The following is a 15,404-nucleotide window of genomic DNA, read 5'->3' on the forward strand; positions in this document are numbered from 1 at the left end:
TTCATTGCTAAGGTTGACAACATTTTTTTTCGTTTCATTTTTAAGTTCCAAGAGCTTTTATTAGTTTTTATAGAAATAGCAGTATGTTTTAAGACTACATATGTTTTAAAGGTATAATTTCACACCTGTTAAAAAAGAAGTGTTAACATATCACGCCCACCACAAAGTGCCAATATCCTTCCATCACAGTCCATTGGACATCCCTCATCCCTTTCAACCCTCTGCTGCTCCTCTCTTTGTAATCTCAATCTATAGTGAAAGTTTAAGTATGGTTTGTTTCCATTCCACTTTTTCAGTTCCCTTTTTTAGTTTCTTTATACCCTTTACATGAGTAAGACCATTTGACTTTTCTTTCTTTTTTTTTTTTTAATTTCTTTATTGGGGAATTAATGTTTTACAATCAACAGTAAATACAATAGTTTGTACATGCATAACATTCCCCAGTTTCCCATATAACAATACAACCCCCACCGGGTCCTCTGTCATCCTTCTTGGACTTGTATTCTCTCCACCCACCCACCCCAGAGTCTTTTACTTTGGTGCGATACGCCAATTCCAGTTCAGGTTCTATTTGTGTTATCTTTTCTGATCTTATTTTTCAACTTCTGCCTGAGAGTGAGATCATCCCATATTCATCCTTCTGTTTCTGACTTATTTCACTTAACATGAACTTTTCAAGATCCATCCAAGATCAGCTGAAAACGGTGAAGTCACCATTTTTTACAGCTGAGTAGTATTCCATTGTGTATATATACCACAACTTGATCAGCTACTCATCTGTGGCTGGACACCTGGGTTGCTTCCAGGTTTTGGCTATTACAAATTGTGCTGCCAAGAACATATGTGTACACAGATCTTTTTGGATAGATGCGTTGGGTTCCTTAGGATATATCCCCCAGGAGAGGAATTGCAGGATCGTAGGGTAGGTCCATTTCTAGCCTTCTGAGAGTTCTCCAGACTGTTCTCCATAGAGGTTGGACAAATTTACATTCCCACCATCAGTGCAGGAGGGCCCCCCTGACCCCACAACCTCTCCAGCATCTGTTGCTGTCACCTTCTCTGATGTATGACACTCTCACAGGAGTGAAGTGGTATCTCATTATTGTCTTTATTTGCATTTCTCTGACAATCAGAGACTTGGAGCATTTTTTCATGTGTTTCTCGGCCTTTTGGATCTCTTCTGTGGTGAATATTCTGTCCATGTCCTCCCCCCACTTTTGGATGGGGTTATTTGTTGTCTTGTTATTGAGTTTGGCAAGCTCTTTATATATGTTGGTTATTAAACTCTTATCTGATGTATGGCATGTAAAGATCTTCTCCCATTCTGTGAGGGGTCTCTCTTGGTTTGGGTAATGGTTTCTTTTGCTGTGAAGAAGCCTTTTTTTTTTTTTTTTTTTTTACCAGAGCACTGCTCAGCTCTGGTTTATGATGGTGTGAGTAATTGAACCTGGGACTTTGTAGCCTCAGGCACAAGAATATCTTTACATAACCATTAGTCTATCTACCTCCACTCTACTTCAGCATTTTTAATGCTTGGAATCAAACCCAGAGCCTCACATATGTTAAGTTCTGAGGTTAACAGCTGGAGCACTTCCCAGCCACTGACCTGGTATATTATTTTAAGAGGTCATCTTAAAATTATTCAATGGTTTTTGTTTTTTTTTTCAGTAAACAGTTGAAGTGTTAACAAGTTTTGGCTTTCTAATTCAAAAGTGATTATAACCCCTTTCTATTTTTATTTTTTATTTCTTTCTTTTTTAAATTTCTTTATTGGGGAATTAAATGTTTTACATTAGACAGTAAATACAATAGTTTGTACATGCATAACGTTTCCCAGTTTTCCATATAACAATGCAGCCCCCACTAGGTCCTCTGAAGGTTGACAACATTTTAAGTCATCCCCAGAGATTCAGCAGAGGTAAAGTTAAATTCCTGTCCTATGAAATCATGTTTTAAAATAGCATAATGTAGTATGCCTACCACTACTGTTAGAGAAGATAGAACAAAGATACACTTAAAAAAAAAAAAAAAAGGAAATGGGCTGGGTGGTGGTGCATCAGTTTGGGTGCTCATGTTTCAGTGTGAGAGGACCTTCAAGGGGAAAGCTTCACAAGAGGAGAGGCAGTGCTGCAGGTGACTGGCTCTCTGTCTTCACTTTCCGTCTTGATTTCTCTGTCTCTAATAAATAAAATAATAATAAAAGCAAAAGGGCAAGAAACCACAAAATCAAGTACCTATGCAGTTAGTTGTGATTAGCACAAAGCATATCAGCATATGGTATATTTCTATCAATTTTCTTCCTATTTAACTGAAAGTTAAAAAAAAATATGATGTGACTGGGCAGGGGTAGATAGCATAGTCATTATGCAAAGAACGTCTCATACCTAAGGCTTTGAAGTCCCAGGTTCAATACTCTGCACCACTATACGCCAGAGCTGAGCAGTGCCCTGGTAATAAAACAAAATAAAAATAATTTAAAAAATATGATGTGACCATCCATTTCTCACATGGTTCAAGGTTTATTTTTCTCAAAGGTATATTCCTTAACCTCAGAGAGTTCACTTCAGCTTAATTCAGAAAAAAAGGAATGCAAAGTTGCAAAAAATATTCTGACATCAAGGGTATAATAATAAGGTTAAGAAATTAAACAGTTAAAAGAGATAGAGATCATGGTTAGTATTTACTAGTTGTTAAATTTAAGCAAAAATGCTTAGGGGTGAATGATGAAACTAGTATAGTAGCAAAAAAAAAATTAAAAGTCAGGACAGGGGTAGTAGTTATGCAGAGACTCTCATTCCTGAAAGTCCTAGGTTCAATCCCCTTGTGCCACCATGAACAGTGCTCTGGTAAAATAATAATAATAATAATAATAATATTATTATTATTATTATTAAATTAAAAGTCAGTACAGCCGGGGTAATAGTAGAGTTGGTAGAAATCACTATGTGAATAGACCAGGCTTTCAGTTGATGGGACATGTACGTGAATGGTGCTCTAGCCTCTCACCCACATTCTCTCTCAAGTTGAACTCTGTCTCATATGAAAAAAAAAAGTTGAAAAGTTCCGGGAATTATGGAAAACACAGCACTGACTTGCATTTGAGCTTTTATTAGTCTTTACAAAGTCCTTCAAAGGAGGGCTGCTTTACAAATCTCTCTGCTTTGTCATGTCACAGCTGTCATCTCAGAACCCAGGTTCTACTAAAAAAAAAAAAAAAAGAGTATGAGTTAAAGTAGAATTGTTTAGACAGACTTTGACCTGGCATCTGTCACCTTTCCTTTCCAAGGACACTAACCAGGAGAGAGAGCTATAATAAACAGCACAGGGAATATCCAGAAAGGTCAGTTTGATCTGGGATGACATTGCCTGCCCTGTTTACATATTTCTGAACTACAGAACGCCCTTTCGCTCTGCACCCAGGCTAGAAAGTCCAGTAGACTCTGAACTCTCAAAGGAAAATTTGGGTTTGACAGACTTCTCAGGGTAAAGGTCAAAGCTGAAGGCCAGAGGGAGCCCGGCGCCCCCACCCTCCCGGTGCCCTTTCACACACATTCCCAGCCTGCCCCGCGCCGTGTCCTCCTTGCCCCCATCCACCGCCCCCAGGAGGCCCGATTAGGACCCCGGGGGCCACCCTGCAAGGAAGCCCTGTCTCCTTGTGCTGTCAGCCTCCGCTTCCCCGAGGCAGTGCAAGGTCGTAATAAATCCTGGCGCATCTACAGGGAAACAAAGCTTTTACGAGGACCATTCCTCCCCGCCATAGCCAGCGGTTGCTTCCAAGGTCCTGCGACCGCGCAGGCGTGGTCCCCGGAGGGAGCCGAGGGGTTTGCGCCGCCTCCCGCGCCCCACCCGGCCGCTCCGCCCGGCAGCCCCGGCCCTGTCTGTCAAGGCTGGACGCGGAGCGTTGGAGACTGAGTGGCAGCCGCGGGAGACAACATGGCAGCAGTGTTGAGGCGAAGCTGCGGGGTGAGGAGGAGGAGAACCGGGCTGCGGGACAAAGGGGCGTGGGGGGGGGGGGGCTGGCGGTGACAAGAAGGGAGTGGAAGTTGTTTTGTTTGGAGAGGGAGATACAGGCCCAAAGTGGGTGCTGCTGCCCCGAAGAGGAAGGAGCGGGCCTGGAGTCTCTTTTGGCCCATCTGACCTCATCCTTGGCACTTTGTCCGCTGCTGCAGACAGACACTCGTCTCGCTTTAAAGTTCCCCCTCCCACTGTGGGTCAGGATGCATTCTTCTGGTTTTTCACTTTCCTCTATCCTTTCGGAACCCTAACTCTGTATCCTAACTCTGTTCCACTTTTCAGAATAAACTTACTTTATTTATTAACCTCCCCTACCCCCTGCCCGGGAACACTCCTTATGTTTATATATCCACCACCCCAGCCCCCAAAAACCTCATCCTTTCTCAGAATGAACTTTTCTTTGAAGTGGACGTGGTCTTGTCTTGTCACAGCCACAGCCCTGCCCCCCCCCCCCTCAGCAAACTGGGACAGTATCTCTTTGTAGCAAACTGTCAACTCTCTAACTCCAGCTCATAAAGTAAAAGTAGACAGCACTCTACCATTGATGTAAACTAGAAAGTGCTGAATTTAGAGACTTTTATCTTGGGTGCCTACGGAGTCCCGAAAAAATGAATGTGTGTTCCTTGGGATATTTAATATGTTTAATAGGCTTTGGTTTTTGCAATATAGGGGAGGTCACTTCCACGCTGTGAACATGCTTAAAAGAAACCCTCCCCCCACACACACACACAGATTTTTTTTTTCTTGTAGCATGTCTATATATCCTTATGTGTCTTAGTCCTAACTAGGTGCATTTTGCTTTCTTTTTATTTATGAAATGGAAATAAAGACAAGGCCATAGGATAAGAGAGAGGGGTATAACTCCACACAGTTCCCACCACCAGAACTCCATATCCCATCCCCTCCTCTGATAGCTTTCCTGTTCTTTATCCCTCTGGGAGTATGGATCCAGGGTCATTATGGGGTGCAGAAGATGGAAGATCTGGCTTCTGTAATTGTTTTGCCGTACATCTTGGGCGTTGACAGGTCGATCCATACTTCCAACCTGTCTCTCTTTCCCTAGTGGGGCAGGGCTCTGGGGAAGCGGGGCTCCAGGACACATTGGTGGGGTCGTCTGCACAGGGAGGTCCCGTTGGCATCCTGTTAGCATCTGGAACCTGGTGCCTGAAAAAGAGTTAAGATAGAAAGCTGAGCAAATTGTTGACTAATCATGAACCTAAAGGCAGATGAATATTGCAGATGAAGAGTGGGGATCTCTGTTTTGGAGAAAGCTAGTAGGTCTGTTTTAGGTATATTTCAAGAGGCCCATGATTTTACTAGTTTTTGCCCGAGCCTGACATCTGATATGCAGGTGGACCCAAGTTATTGTCTGGGGAGATGGTGTCATGGCTGGAAAAAGGGCTAAAAAGCTGGATCAGGGAAGAGAGTAACTCCCAGGTATGGGAAAAGTATATAAGTATTATTGACTGTAGACCCCATCAATTTGATCTGGGGCCCATATTCAGCATAGGAGTCTATGTTACCTCTGCATCCCTGTAGGTCTGAGCTCACATTCTGTGGTAACGAGTAGGAATGTTCCAGGTTGCACCAATTTCAGAACCCATCTTCCTCAGGTGGTAGGTAGAGTATGTTATCCAACCTCCCTTCTGAGAATGGAACAGTCTCTACCATTGGTATTTTGTTTTCTTAAATATTACTGGCATAGCCATACAAGATTACCATTAAATTGCTGCTTATAATTGAGTTAGTTAATTGAGAAAATTTGACCCTGACCAAAAAAGTAGTAGTATTGGAATATGGTATCACATTGTAATCATAGGATTTCATGGGTTCTGGCCCAGTGAGGCAGCTCACTTGGATAATGCTGCTTTGCCGTGTTACCACCCAGGTGTAAGTCTGGCTACCACAACACTGAAAGTGGGGGGGGGGAGGGTTGTGAAGGCAGAAACTCTAACATCAGGGAAAAAAAACGAAGAAGAACATTCCGAGTTTTTCAGAAGGATACAGAAAAAAACTACCCCGTAAAACTTATACCCCTGTATTTCATAAAACTCCCAGAAAAGTAAGATTTTCATATTCCTAAGAAATATGCAAGTGGGACCAGGTGGTGACACACCTGGTTGAGTATACATGTTACAGTGTGCAAGGACCCAGGTTTGAGCCCGGGGTCCCCACCTGCAGTCTTTGCTGCAGGTGTCTCTCTTTCTCCCTCCTTCTCTATCGTCCCCTACCCCCTTGTTTTCTGGTTGTCGCTATCTAATAAATAAAGATAATACAAATAATAATAAAAATAAATATGCAAGTGCTTAATTGTACTTGTGCTGTTATTACAGAATTAATACTTTATTGAATGCAGAAATTTGAAATTCTATTGTTTTTGAGCACAGAACCCAAAGTAATAGATCCATTTGATACATATTATACTTTACATATACTTCTTTTAATTATCTCAACATACTCCAGTATAATTAGCCTCATTTTCCATGTTTTAAAACAAACTACAAGAAGTTTGTAATTGATCTAAGTTCTCAAATATAGTTATGAAGTTTAGCTTAAAAGTCACTGGTCCTGACTCCAAATATAATATATATTCTGTGTTCACTGGCTACTTCTCCAATTAAATAACAGATTTTAGGACCATAGCTACCATGTACTTTGGCTTATATGATACATTTTTTCTGAAAGATATGTAAATTGGAATTGACTTTTTGTAAATTTTAAATCCACTAAAAATTCCTGAAAGTCTCAGCAAATGTTTTAAATATTTTGGCGGTTTAATTTTTCTGCTATACTGTCATAGCACACATAATAGTCAAGTTCCTTGGTCTGGTTTTTGTAGGATATTTTTCTTCATAGAATTTTATAACCAGACATATGTTGAAAGAGTGGTATACGTAGGTGATTGGTTGATATTACAAACTCTTAATAATGAATGATAGCATTAGAATCCTGATTCTCCTTGGGAGCAGGCAGTGGCAAACCAGGCTAAGTACATGTTACCACGCGCAAGGACCCTGGTTCAAGCTCCCAGTCCCCCGGTACAGAGGGAAAGCTTCACAAGGGATAAAGTAGTTTTGCAGATGTCTCTGTCTCTCCTTCTCTTTTCCCATTACTTCTCAATTTCTCTGCCCCTTCAAATGAAATAAATAGCTTTAAAAAACTTAAAAAAGAATCCTAGTTATCTTTATTAGAGACCACTTTTACTTGTTTCGTGCCTGTGTTTCTTCATTAACAAAATGGGAATACAACATGGTGAGTTAATCTGAGAAGTCAGTGATTTGTGGAATATAACTAAACAAGAATTGCTTGTATCTATGAGAATCAGAGACACTGTGTTTTACATCCAAAGTATAATTAGTGAAAATTAGAAAGGTAATGTAATTTTTTTTTTCAAAACTGTGGTATCAACTGTAATTTTCTTATTTCAAATAAGAAATTTGGCAGCCTATATTGTTACTTTAAATATAGGTGGTTCTCTCTTTTTAAAAATATTTTTAAAACTTTATTTGTTTTATTTGATAGAACAGAGAGAAATTGAGAAGAAGGGAGAGGTAGAGATCAAGAGAGGCAGTGAGGCACCACTCCTGAAGCTCCCCCCCCACACACATACACACTGCAAGTGAGGGCTGGGGCCTTAAACCCAGGTCCTTGTGCATGGTAAAGCGTGCGGTTAACCATGCGGTTAACCCGGCCCCTTAGATGTTTCTCTTTATAAGCTGAAGTTGACATCTACAAAGTAGATAGTTTCCTTTTACAATTTAGAAAAACCTAAGCAAATTTATTTTCTGTTGTTTTTTAGTATCTTATTCAGCTTTTCTTTCAGTGTGAAACTTACCAAAGCTACCTAGAAATCAAGGAGCATGGCTAATGCCTGTAATCAAATGTTTTAAAATGAAAAGCATATAATGTATGCTGTTCTGACATCTTTGATCAGATGTTCCATTATAGTTTTCAGTCTGGCCACTTGTTAAGTGCAGATTGTTATTTATTTTCACATACTGAATATACAAATAGATTACAAAAAGTTGGCCATACCGCCCTAGGCCATGCCTCATCTGAGAAGCTAAATAAACAGGGTTGAACCTGGTTAGTAGTTGGATGGGAGACAAATAGATTACCAAAGAAAAAAAACAAAAAACCTATGTATATCTGATAATGTTCTTATTTATCTTTCTAAGCAAATATCAGTAAAGGGACAGTAGCATTTACAGTTTTATGGATCATATATGAAAGCAACAATAGACTATGTCCCAGTAAGTTTTAATTTACAACTAGAGGGTATCACAGTGTGTTGATCTCTGGCTTAGGAATTTAATTTAATTTACCAGAGCATTGCTTAGCTCTGATTTATGGTGGTACTGGGGATTGAACCTGGGACTTTGGAACATTCTAAGAAAGTTTATTGGGGGCAGGCGTAGATAGCATAATGGTTATGCAAAGAGACTGTCATGCCTGAGGCTCTGAAGTCCCAGGTTTAATACCCTGTACCACCACAAGCCAAAGCTGATCAGTGCTCTGGTAAAAAAAAAAAAAAAAAAAAAAGTTTATTGGTAACTATGGCAAATACAAAACCTAGATTTAAAGCTGGGTGGTGGCACACCTAGTTAAGTGCACATGTCACACACACATAATAACCTGGATGTACACTAATTTGTTAAATATATTGAGGTAATGGTATAATCCAATAGGAAGATTTCCAGAAGCATACCTGTTATGCTCACAGGTACAGGATATCAAAGTTGATGGACTAGGTATTTATAGAACACAGTATTATTTTGCATTACAACAATCACAACTGTCTGAAATTCTAGATTTTTTTGATATCGTCATTGTTGGATAGGACAGAGAAATGGAGAGAGGAGGGAAGACAGAGAGGGGAGAGATTGATAGACATCTGCAGACCTGCTTCACTGCCAGTGAAGCGACTCCCCTGCAGGTGGGGAGCCGGGGCTCCTTACACCAGTCCTTATGCTTGGCCCCACCTGTCATTTTCATTTTTTTTAAGCAAGTTCTTTTATAAAAGGTAGTCAGATATCTGGCAACTAGCTTGTTTGATATACAAATTAAAGTATTTGTGGAAGGTATTTTAGTATAACCTTGAAAACTGCTTTTGAATATGATCAAACAAGTAGTACTTGTAGTAGGTCAGGATTCTCTTAAAAATGATAGATAGATAGATAGATAGATAGATAGATAGATAGATAGATAGATAGATAGACAGACACAGATATCCCAGTGGGGCCTCAAAAAATATTATTTACTTTTATGAGAAAGGCACCGGAGCACACACACCCCACTCTAGGACTAAACTTGGAACCTCTGTGGCCCCAGGTGTGCAAATCCTGTGATCTAATATGCTGATCTGTCTCTCCAGTATTCTCTTTCTGATTGAGATTTAATTTGTCTAATAAAATTGTACTTTACAGGTCCTGAGAAGCATTTCCCGATTTGACTGGAGATCACAACATACAAAAGCTGCCCTAAAACGTGAACCAGGATTGGGATTTAGTTTTGGTATACATTTTATTCTTTTTACTTTAAAGATGCATACATATTTGTAGCTCTGGGTTTGTCTTGTGTATATTTGTAAATCAACAGTAATGGCTATGGACACAAACCTTTTTCTCTTAGAAACTTGAAAGAGAAGTTCAAGCTTATGTCTATGACTCATTTGTAAAATCTAGAAATCTTACCTACTTTGACTTTTTTCTTTTTTCTTCTTTTTTTTTTTTATTGTCGTAGTCATCGTTGTTGGATAGGGCAAAGAGAAATGGAGAGAGGAGGGGAAGACAGAGGGGAAGAGAAAGATAAGACACCTGCAGACCTGCTTCACCGCCTGTGAAGCGACTCCCTTGCAGGTGGGGAGCCGGAGGCTCGAACCAGGATCCTTCCGCGGGTCCTTGGGCTTTGCACCACCTGCGCTTAACCTGCTGTGTTACAGGCCAACTCCCTGACTTTTTTTTCTTACATAGATACTGTGCAGTGAATCAGTCCATCACTCCCAGCATTCTTATTTGTTTATTTATTTATTTTTGAACAGAAACAGAAATTATAAGGAAGGAGTAAAAAGAGAGGAAGAGAGAAAGAGACACCTACAGCACTGCTTCACTGTTCAGGAAGTTTCTCCTTTGCAGAAGGAGACCAGGCAGGGGCTTGAACCTGAATCCCTGTGCATGGTAATGGGTATACTCTACTTGGTACCATGCAAGTGTAATCTTGGTTGATTTGAAACATCTGTAATATTGATTGTTTTGTTTACTCTAGTATACCCTCTATATAAATGTACTCACATAGTTGTTTCATGGGACTTCCCTCATTTATCCTATTTTAATATTTTTCCAAACAACTTCCCTTAGAACTCACTGAACAGCAGAAAGAATTTCAAGCTACAGCTCGTAAATTTGCCAGGGAGGAAATAATCCCAGCTGCTCAAGAATATGATAGAACTGGCGAGGTAAGTGTATACATACATTTTCAGGAGAGAAAATGCTTATATTTTTACAGGACTATATAACCAACTATCTGTATTTAAATATAACTTTTTCCTCTCTCCCTGCCTCCCCTACAGTACCCTGTCCCCTTAATTAAAAGAGCCTGGGAACTTGGTTTAATGAATACACACATTCCAGAGAGTTGTGGTAAGTTTTCTTCAAATTTTCAGTCAGCCTCAGACATTAGAATCTTTTTGCATAACCTTTATGCTATCTCCCCTATCCATATTCTTTCAAGTGTTTGTTGCATTAAGTGAATTTTTTTTTTACCTTTCTCTCTGTTCAGCTTTTTTTGTTGTTGTTTGTATGCAGTTAGAAGTCCTGCACTTGGGAGTCGGGCAGTGGCGCAGTGGGTTAAGTGCACGTGGCGCAAAGCGCAGGGACCGGTGTAAGGATCCCGGTTTGAGCCCCCCGCTCCCCACCTGCAGGGGAGTCGTTTCACGGGCGGTGAAGCAGGTCTGCAGGTGTCTTTCTCTCGCCTCTCTCTCTGTCTTCCCCTCCTCTCTCCATTTCTCTCTGTTCTATCCAACAACAAAGCAACGTCAACAATGGCAATAATAACCACAACGAGGCTGCAACAACTAGGGCAACAAAAAGGGGGAAAAATGGCCTCCAGGAGCGGTGGATTCATGATGCAGGCACCGAGCCCAGCAATAACCCTGGAGGGAAAAAAAAAAAAAAGTCCTGCACTTAACATTTAGAGGCATTTTTCCTTTTATATAGTTGGAACTAACCTTAATTGGACCAGAACCTTGGTAAATTTTTTTCTCTAGAGTTGGTCAGTTTGTTACATTTTAATCTTTGATTTTACATTTCATTGAGACTGTGGTATTGTCATTTTGTTCCTCAGGTGAAAGGGTCAAAATTTTAGCATCTTTGAATCAAGTTTTTATAAAATCAAGCTGAAACAGAAAGAGAGGTCCAGGTTACAAATATTAAGAGAAGTTTAAAAAATTTTTAAACTTACTTTAGAGAACTCTAATCTGGTACTGTGCTAACTAGAACAATTTCTATGTTTATTGTGTTATAAATATTGTATTTGCATACTTGTTTTTAACATTAATCAAGTTATGGTAGTATAATTTAAAGGGTAGAGTGGTAAGAGTTTCATTGTAGGCACCTATCACAGAGATGAGATTCTATATTCGTGTTGATAATTGTACTGTAAAACATTAACCCCCACCCCCGCAATAAAAAGATAAAAAAGAATAATTTTAAATATTGTCATTAATCCTATTGAAATTTCCTCATTATAATGATTTGTTAAAATATTTTGATACTGTAGGAGGCCTTGGACTTGGAACTTTTGATGCCTGTTTAATAACCGAAGAATTGGCTTATGGATGTACAGGGGTTCAGACAGCTATTGAAGCAAATTCCTTGGGGGTAAGTTACTTTGAAAATGAAATGTCATCAGCCAGAAGGCTTATTTGTACAGTCTGCTTGGTTTGACAGTAGTCACGAGCCAGGTTCAAGCTTGGCCTCAATTGCACGGAGGGATACTTCAGCACTGTGCTGTTTTTCTCTGTCTCTTTAATCTGTCTCTAACTTAATGAGATAGTAATTAGGGGGCTGGCAAAGCACCCTGACCAGCCTAAGGATCCCGGTTTGAGCCCCTGGCTCCCCACTTGCAGGGGGTTGCATCACAAGCAGTAAAGCAGGTCTGCAGGTGTCTATCTTTCTCTCCCCCTCTGTGTTCCCCTCCATTTCTCTCGGTCCTATCCAACAACAACAACAACAGCAATAATAACAACAACAATAAACAACAAGGGCAACAAAAGGGAAAAAATAGCCTCCAGGAGCAGTGGATTTGTAGTGCAGGCACTGAGCCCCAGCAATAACCCTGGAGACAAAAGAAAAAAAAGAGAAAGAGAGAGATAGTAGTTGCTAGGTTAAGTTTCTGGGTGTATGCAATTAAAAAAATTTTTTTTTAATTATCTTTATTTATTTATTGGATAGACAGAAATCAAGAGGAAGGGAGTGATAGAGAGGGAAACACCTGCAGCCCTGCTTAACCACTCGCAAAGCTTTCCCCCTGCTGGTGGGGATGGGGGACTCGAAAATTTTAATTAAATTTTTTTTTTTAAAAAAAACTGTATTCACCAAGAAACTTAACCTAGCAATTACTATCCCCTTTTTATTTTTTATTGTCTTGGCTCCAGGGTTATTGCTGGGGCTCCGTGCCTGCACTATGAATCCACTGCTCCTAGAGGCTATTTTTTCCCTTTCGTTGCGCATTGTAACATGTGCACTCAACCAGGTGTGCCACCACCAAGCCCCATGAATGCAGTTTCCTTTAAAAATATACACTAGGTGGTGTACTGCAACCAAGTGAAGGCCTCTGGGGCAGGAAGGGATTGAGGAGGTGGAGAGGGCATTGATGTCCTCGTGCATGATGATGGGAAAAAGACCTAAGTTCAGGGTGAGAGTGTTTCGCAGTCACCTCTCATCAGCAGATGAAAAATTGTGCCTATATGTCAAAACCCGTACTGTATGGTGATAACACCTGTACTGTAGACAACTATATCTCCCCAAATAAAATGATTGGGGCAGGGAGAAAAAATTACTAGATTCTGTAGTGAAACCTAGAGTTGATTTTCCTCTACAGAGTTGATCATTATATCCAGCACTGCATATAATAGAGGAGTGCCTTGGTATTTTTCTCTCTCAGACAGTCATTTATAATAAATTCAATTCTTCTTCTAGTGTTTGCCCTTCTTCCGTAGCCAGTCAACAGGTCAGGTTGAAAGCTGTCAGGAGCTGCTTGCTTGTTGCTGGCTTTGAAAGTGACTGGGATCCATGTGGATTCAGTCGGCTAGGAAGGATCGTCAGTTTCCCCAATGAATGGGTACTCACGGGATGCACCACAAGAAGGTCGATCCAATGCATCCCATAAATTCAATAAAAAAATACAGTTTTTAAAGGTCTTTGAATAGGTACTCATCCTGGTCCTATTGTCTCTAATACTTGGAGTCCTAGCTGTTCTTATGGAGAAAATGTATACTATGACTTTAACGGTGAATTTTCTCTTCTTTCTGTCCTTCCTTCCTTCCTCCCTCCCTCTCTCTCTCTCTCTCTCTCTCTCTCTCTTTCTTTCTTTCTTTCTCTTCTTTCTCACCAGAGCACTGCTCAACTCTGGCTTGGGTGATGTGAGGGACTTATCCTGGGACTTTGGAGCCTCAAGCTTAAAAGTCTTTTTGCAGGGGTCCAGCTATACAAAATGACTTTGATTATGCCTGAGGACCCTAGGTCCCAAGTTCAATCCCTGGCACCACCATCCCCTGAGCAGCGCTCTAGAAGTAAAAAAAAAAAAAAAAAAAAAAAAAAAACACAACCATTATGCAGTCTCCCTCTTGCTAAACCAAGAATCCACTTGTCATTACATATAACTTCTAGCCTAAATTCAATTTCTTGCTCATTATGCTATATGCCTTTTACATATATTCTCAGCAAGCCCTACATGTAGCTTAATTTTGTGAGAATACTTAGAGTAACATACATTTCCTCATAGTCTTGACTTTCCACTTAGAGGCCAATTAAAGGCCAGTTCTTGGCCCTATGCCTTGGGAGAAAATAACCCCCTTGTTTGAATGACAGTTTCTCTGAATTTATCTGCATAGTAAAAATATCTTGCTTTTTATTAATGTCAGTTTTATTTGACAGCAAATGCCTGTTATTATTGCTGGGAATGATGAACAACAAAAGAAATATTTGGGACGAATGACTGAGGAACCATTGATGTGTGTGAGTATGTGTAACTGCTGATTAATTTCACATTTAAATAATGGAACAGGGTACCCTGTGATATTTGTCTTTTCCATTCTATGTGACACATTGGGCTATGACAACCTAGGAAAAGTTGGCATATACAAGTGTGTACTTATATGTTAGCACACGTGTAACTGTATGAATATATATTGCATCTATGCACACAATAATTTTGTCTGCACCTCCACCTGGGCCCTATTTTTGTCATTAATCAAATGTATTTTTTTCCAAGCTGTTTTTATTTGTAGCTAATTATGGTTTACAAGATTGTAAGATTACAGGATTTAGTTCTGCACTGTATCCATCACAACCATAACCACCACTATTCTCACAAAGTTTTAGAAGCAATTTGTTTGCTTATGGTGTTTTTGTTTGTTTGTTTTGCAAGTTCACATGTATCAGTTCTCTACATTCCACACATGAGTGAAACCATTAGGTGGTTGTCTTTTCATTTCTGTCCTTATTTTGCTAAGCACAATGACCTCCATCCATTTTATCTCAAAGGACACAATATCATATTTTTTCTAATTGAAAAATAATATTCCATGGAGTATATACATCCCGTAACTTTTTTGTCCAGTCTTCTGTTAATGGGCATTTAGTCTACTTTCACTCTTTGGCTATTGCGAATAATGCAGTTGTGAACATAGGAGTGCGCATGTCCCTTTGAGTTGGTGTCTGTAGGAGCCAGGCAGTGGCACACCTGGTTGAGTGCACACATTACCATGTATAAGGACTTAAATTCAAATCCCCAGCCCTTATCTGCAGGGGGAACGCTTCACAAGTGGTAAAATAGTACTGTGGATATTTTTCTTTCTCTCTTCCTCTCTATTTCCTTTTTGTCTCTCAGTTTCTTTGTCTCTATTCAAAATAAACAAATAAAATAAAAAGAATTAGTGCCTGCATATCCTTTGGGTTAATGCTTAAGAGTCATATATGCACCCAACATTTTCTCTGCTTTTACCTGTGTTTATTAGTCAATACTTTTATAACCGAGGTATGATGGTGATAATGAAAAATTGTGACTTATTCCTAGTTTTGAGCCAATCCTGAAAATTGATCTGAAAAAAATAGGCAGTAACATTTGAAAATTTAGAAAAGCAGATTAATTGTTGGCCGGCAGAATAGCTC

At 39.8% G+C, this 15,404-nt stretch overlaps 1 protein-coding gene and 1 long non-coding RNA gene across 2 annotated transcripts in view; both read left to right on the forward strand.

Moving 5' to 3' along the window:
* The window catches only part of LOC132541431 (uncharacterized), a 610,114-nt gene that overhangs the window by 575,635 nt on the left and 19,075 nt on the right, over positions 1 to 15,404 (forward strand). The gene's annotated exons all lie outside the window — the stretch shown is intronic.
* Positions 3,756 to 15,404, forward strand: part of ACADM (acyl-CoA dehydrogenase medium chain) — a 30,026-nt gene continuing 18,377 nt past the window's right edge. Inside the window, exons 1-6 of the mRNA XM_007528112.3 lie at positions 3,756 to 3,963; positions 9,441 to 9,528; positions 10,371 to 10,468; positions 10,583 to 10,652; positions 11,791 to 11,891; positions 14,169 to 14,249. Coding sequence (XP_007528174.1) covers positions 3,934 to 3,963; positions 9,441 to 9,528; positions 10,371 to 10,468; positions 10,583 to 10,652; positions 11,791 to 11,891; positions 14,169 to 14,249 — 468 coding nt within the window. The 5' untranslated portion in view covers positions 3,756 to 3,933. The remainder of the gene's footprint in view (positions 3,964 to 9,440; positions 9,529 to 10,370; positions 10,469 to 10,582; positions 10,653 to 11,790; positions 11,892 to 14,168; positions 14,250 to 15,404) is intronic.

The sequence above is a fragment of the Erinaceus europaeus genome, chromosome 11 (genome assembly GCF_950295315.1).
Source record: "Erinaceus europaeus chromosome 11, mEriEur2.1, whole genome shotgun sequence".
Lineage (NCBI taxonomy): Eukaryota > Metazoa > Chordata > Mammalia > Eulipotyphla > Erinaceidae > Erinaceus > Erinaceus europaeus.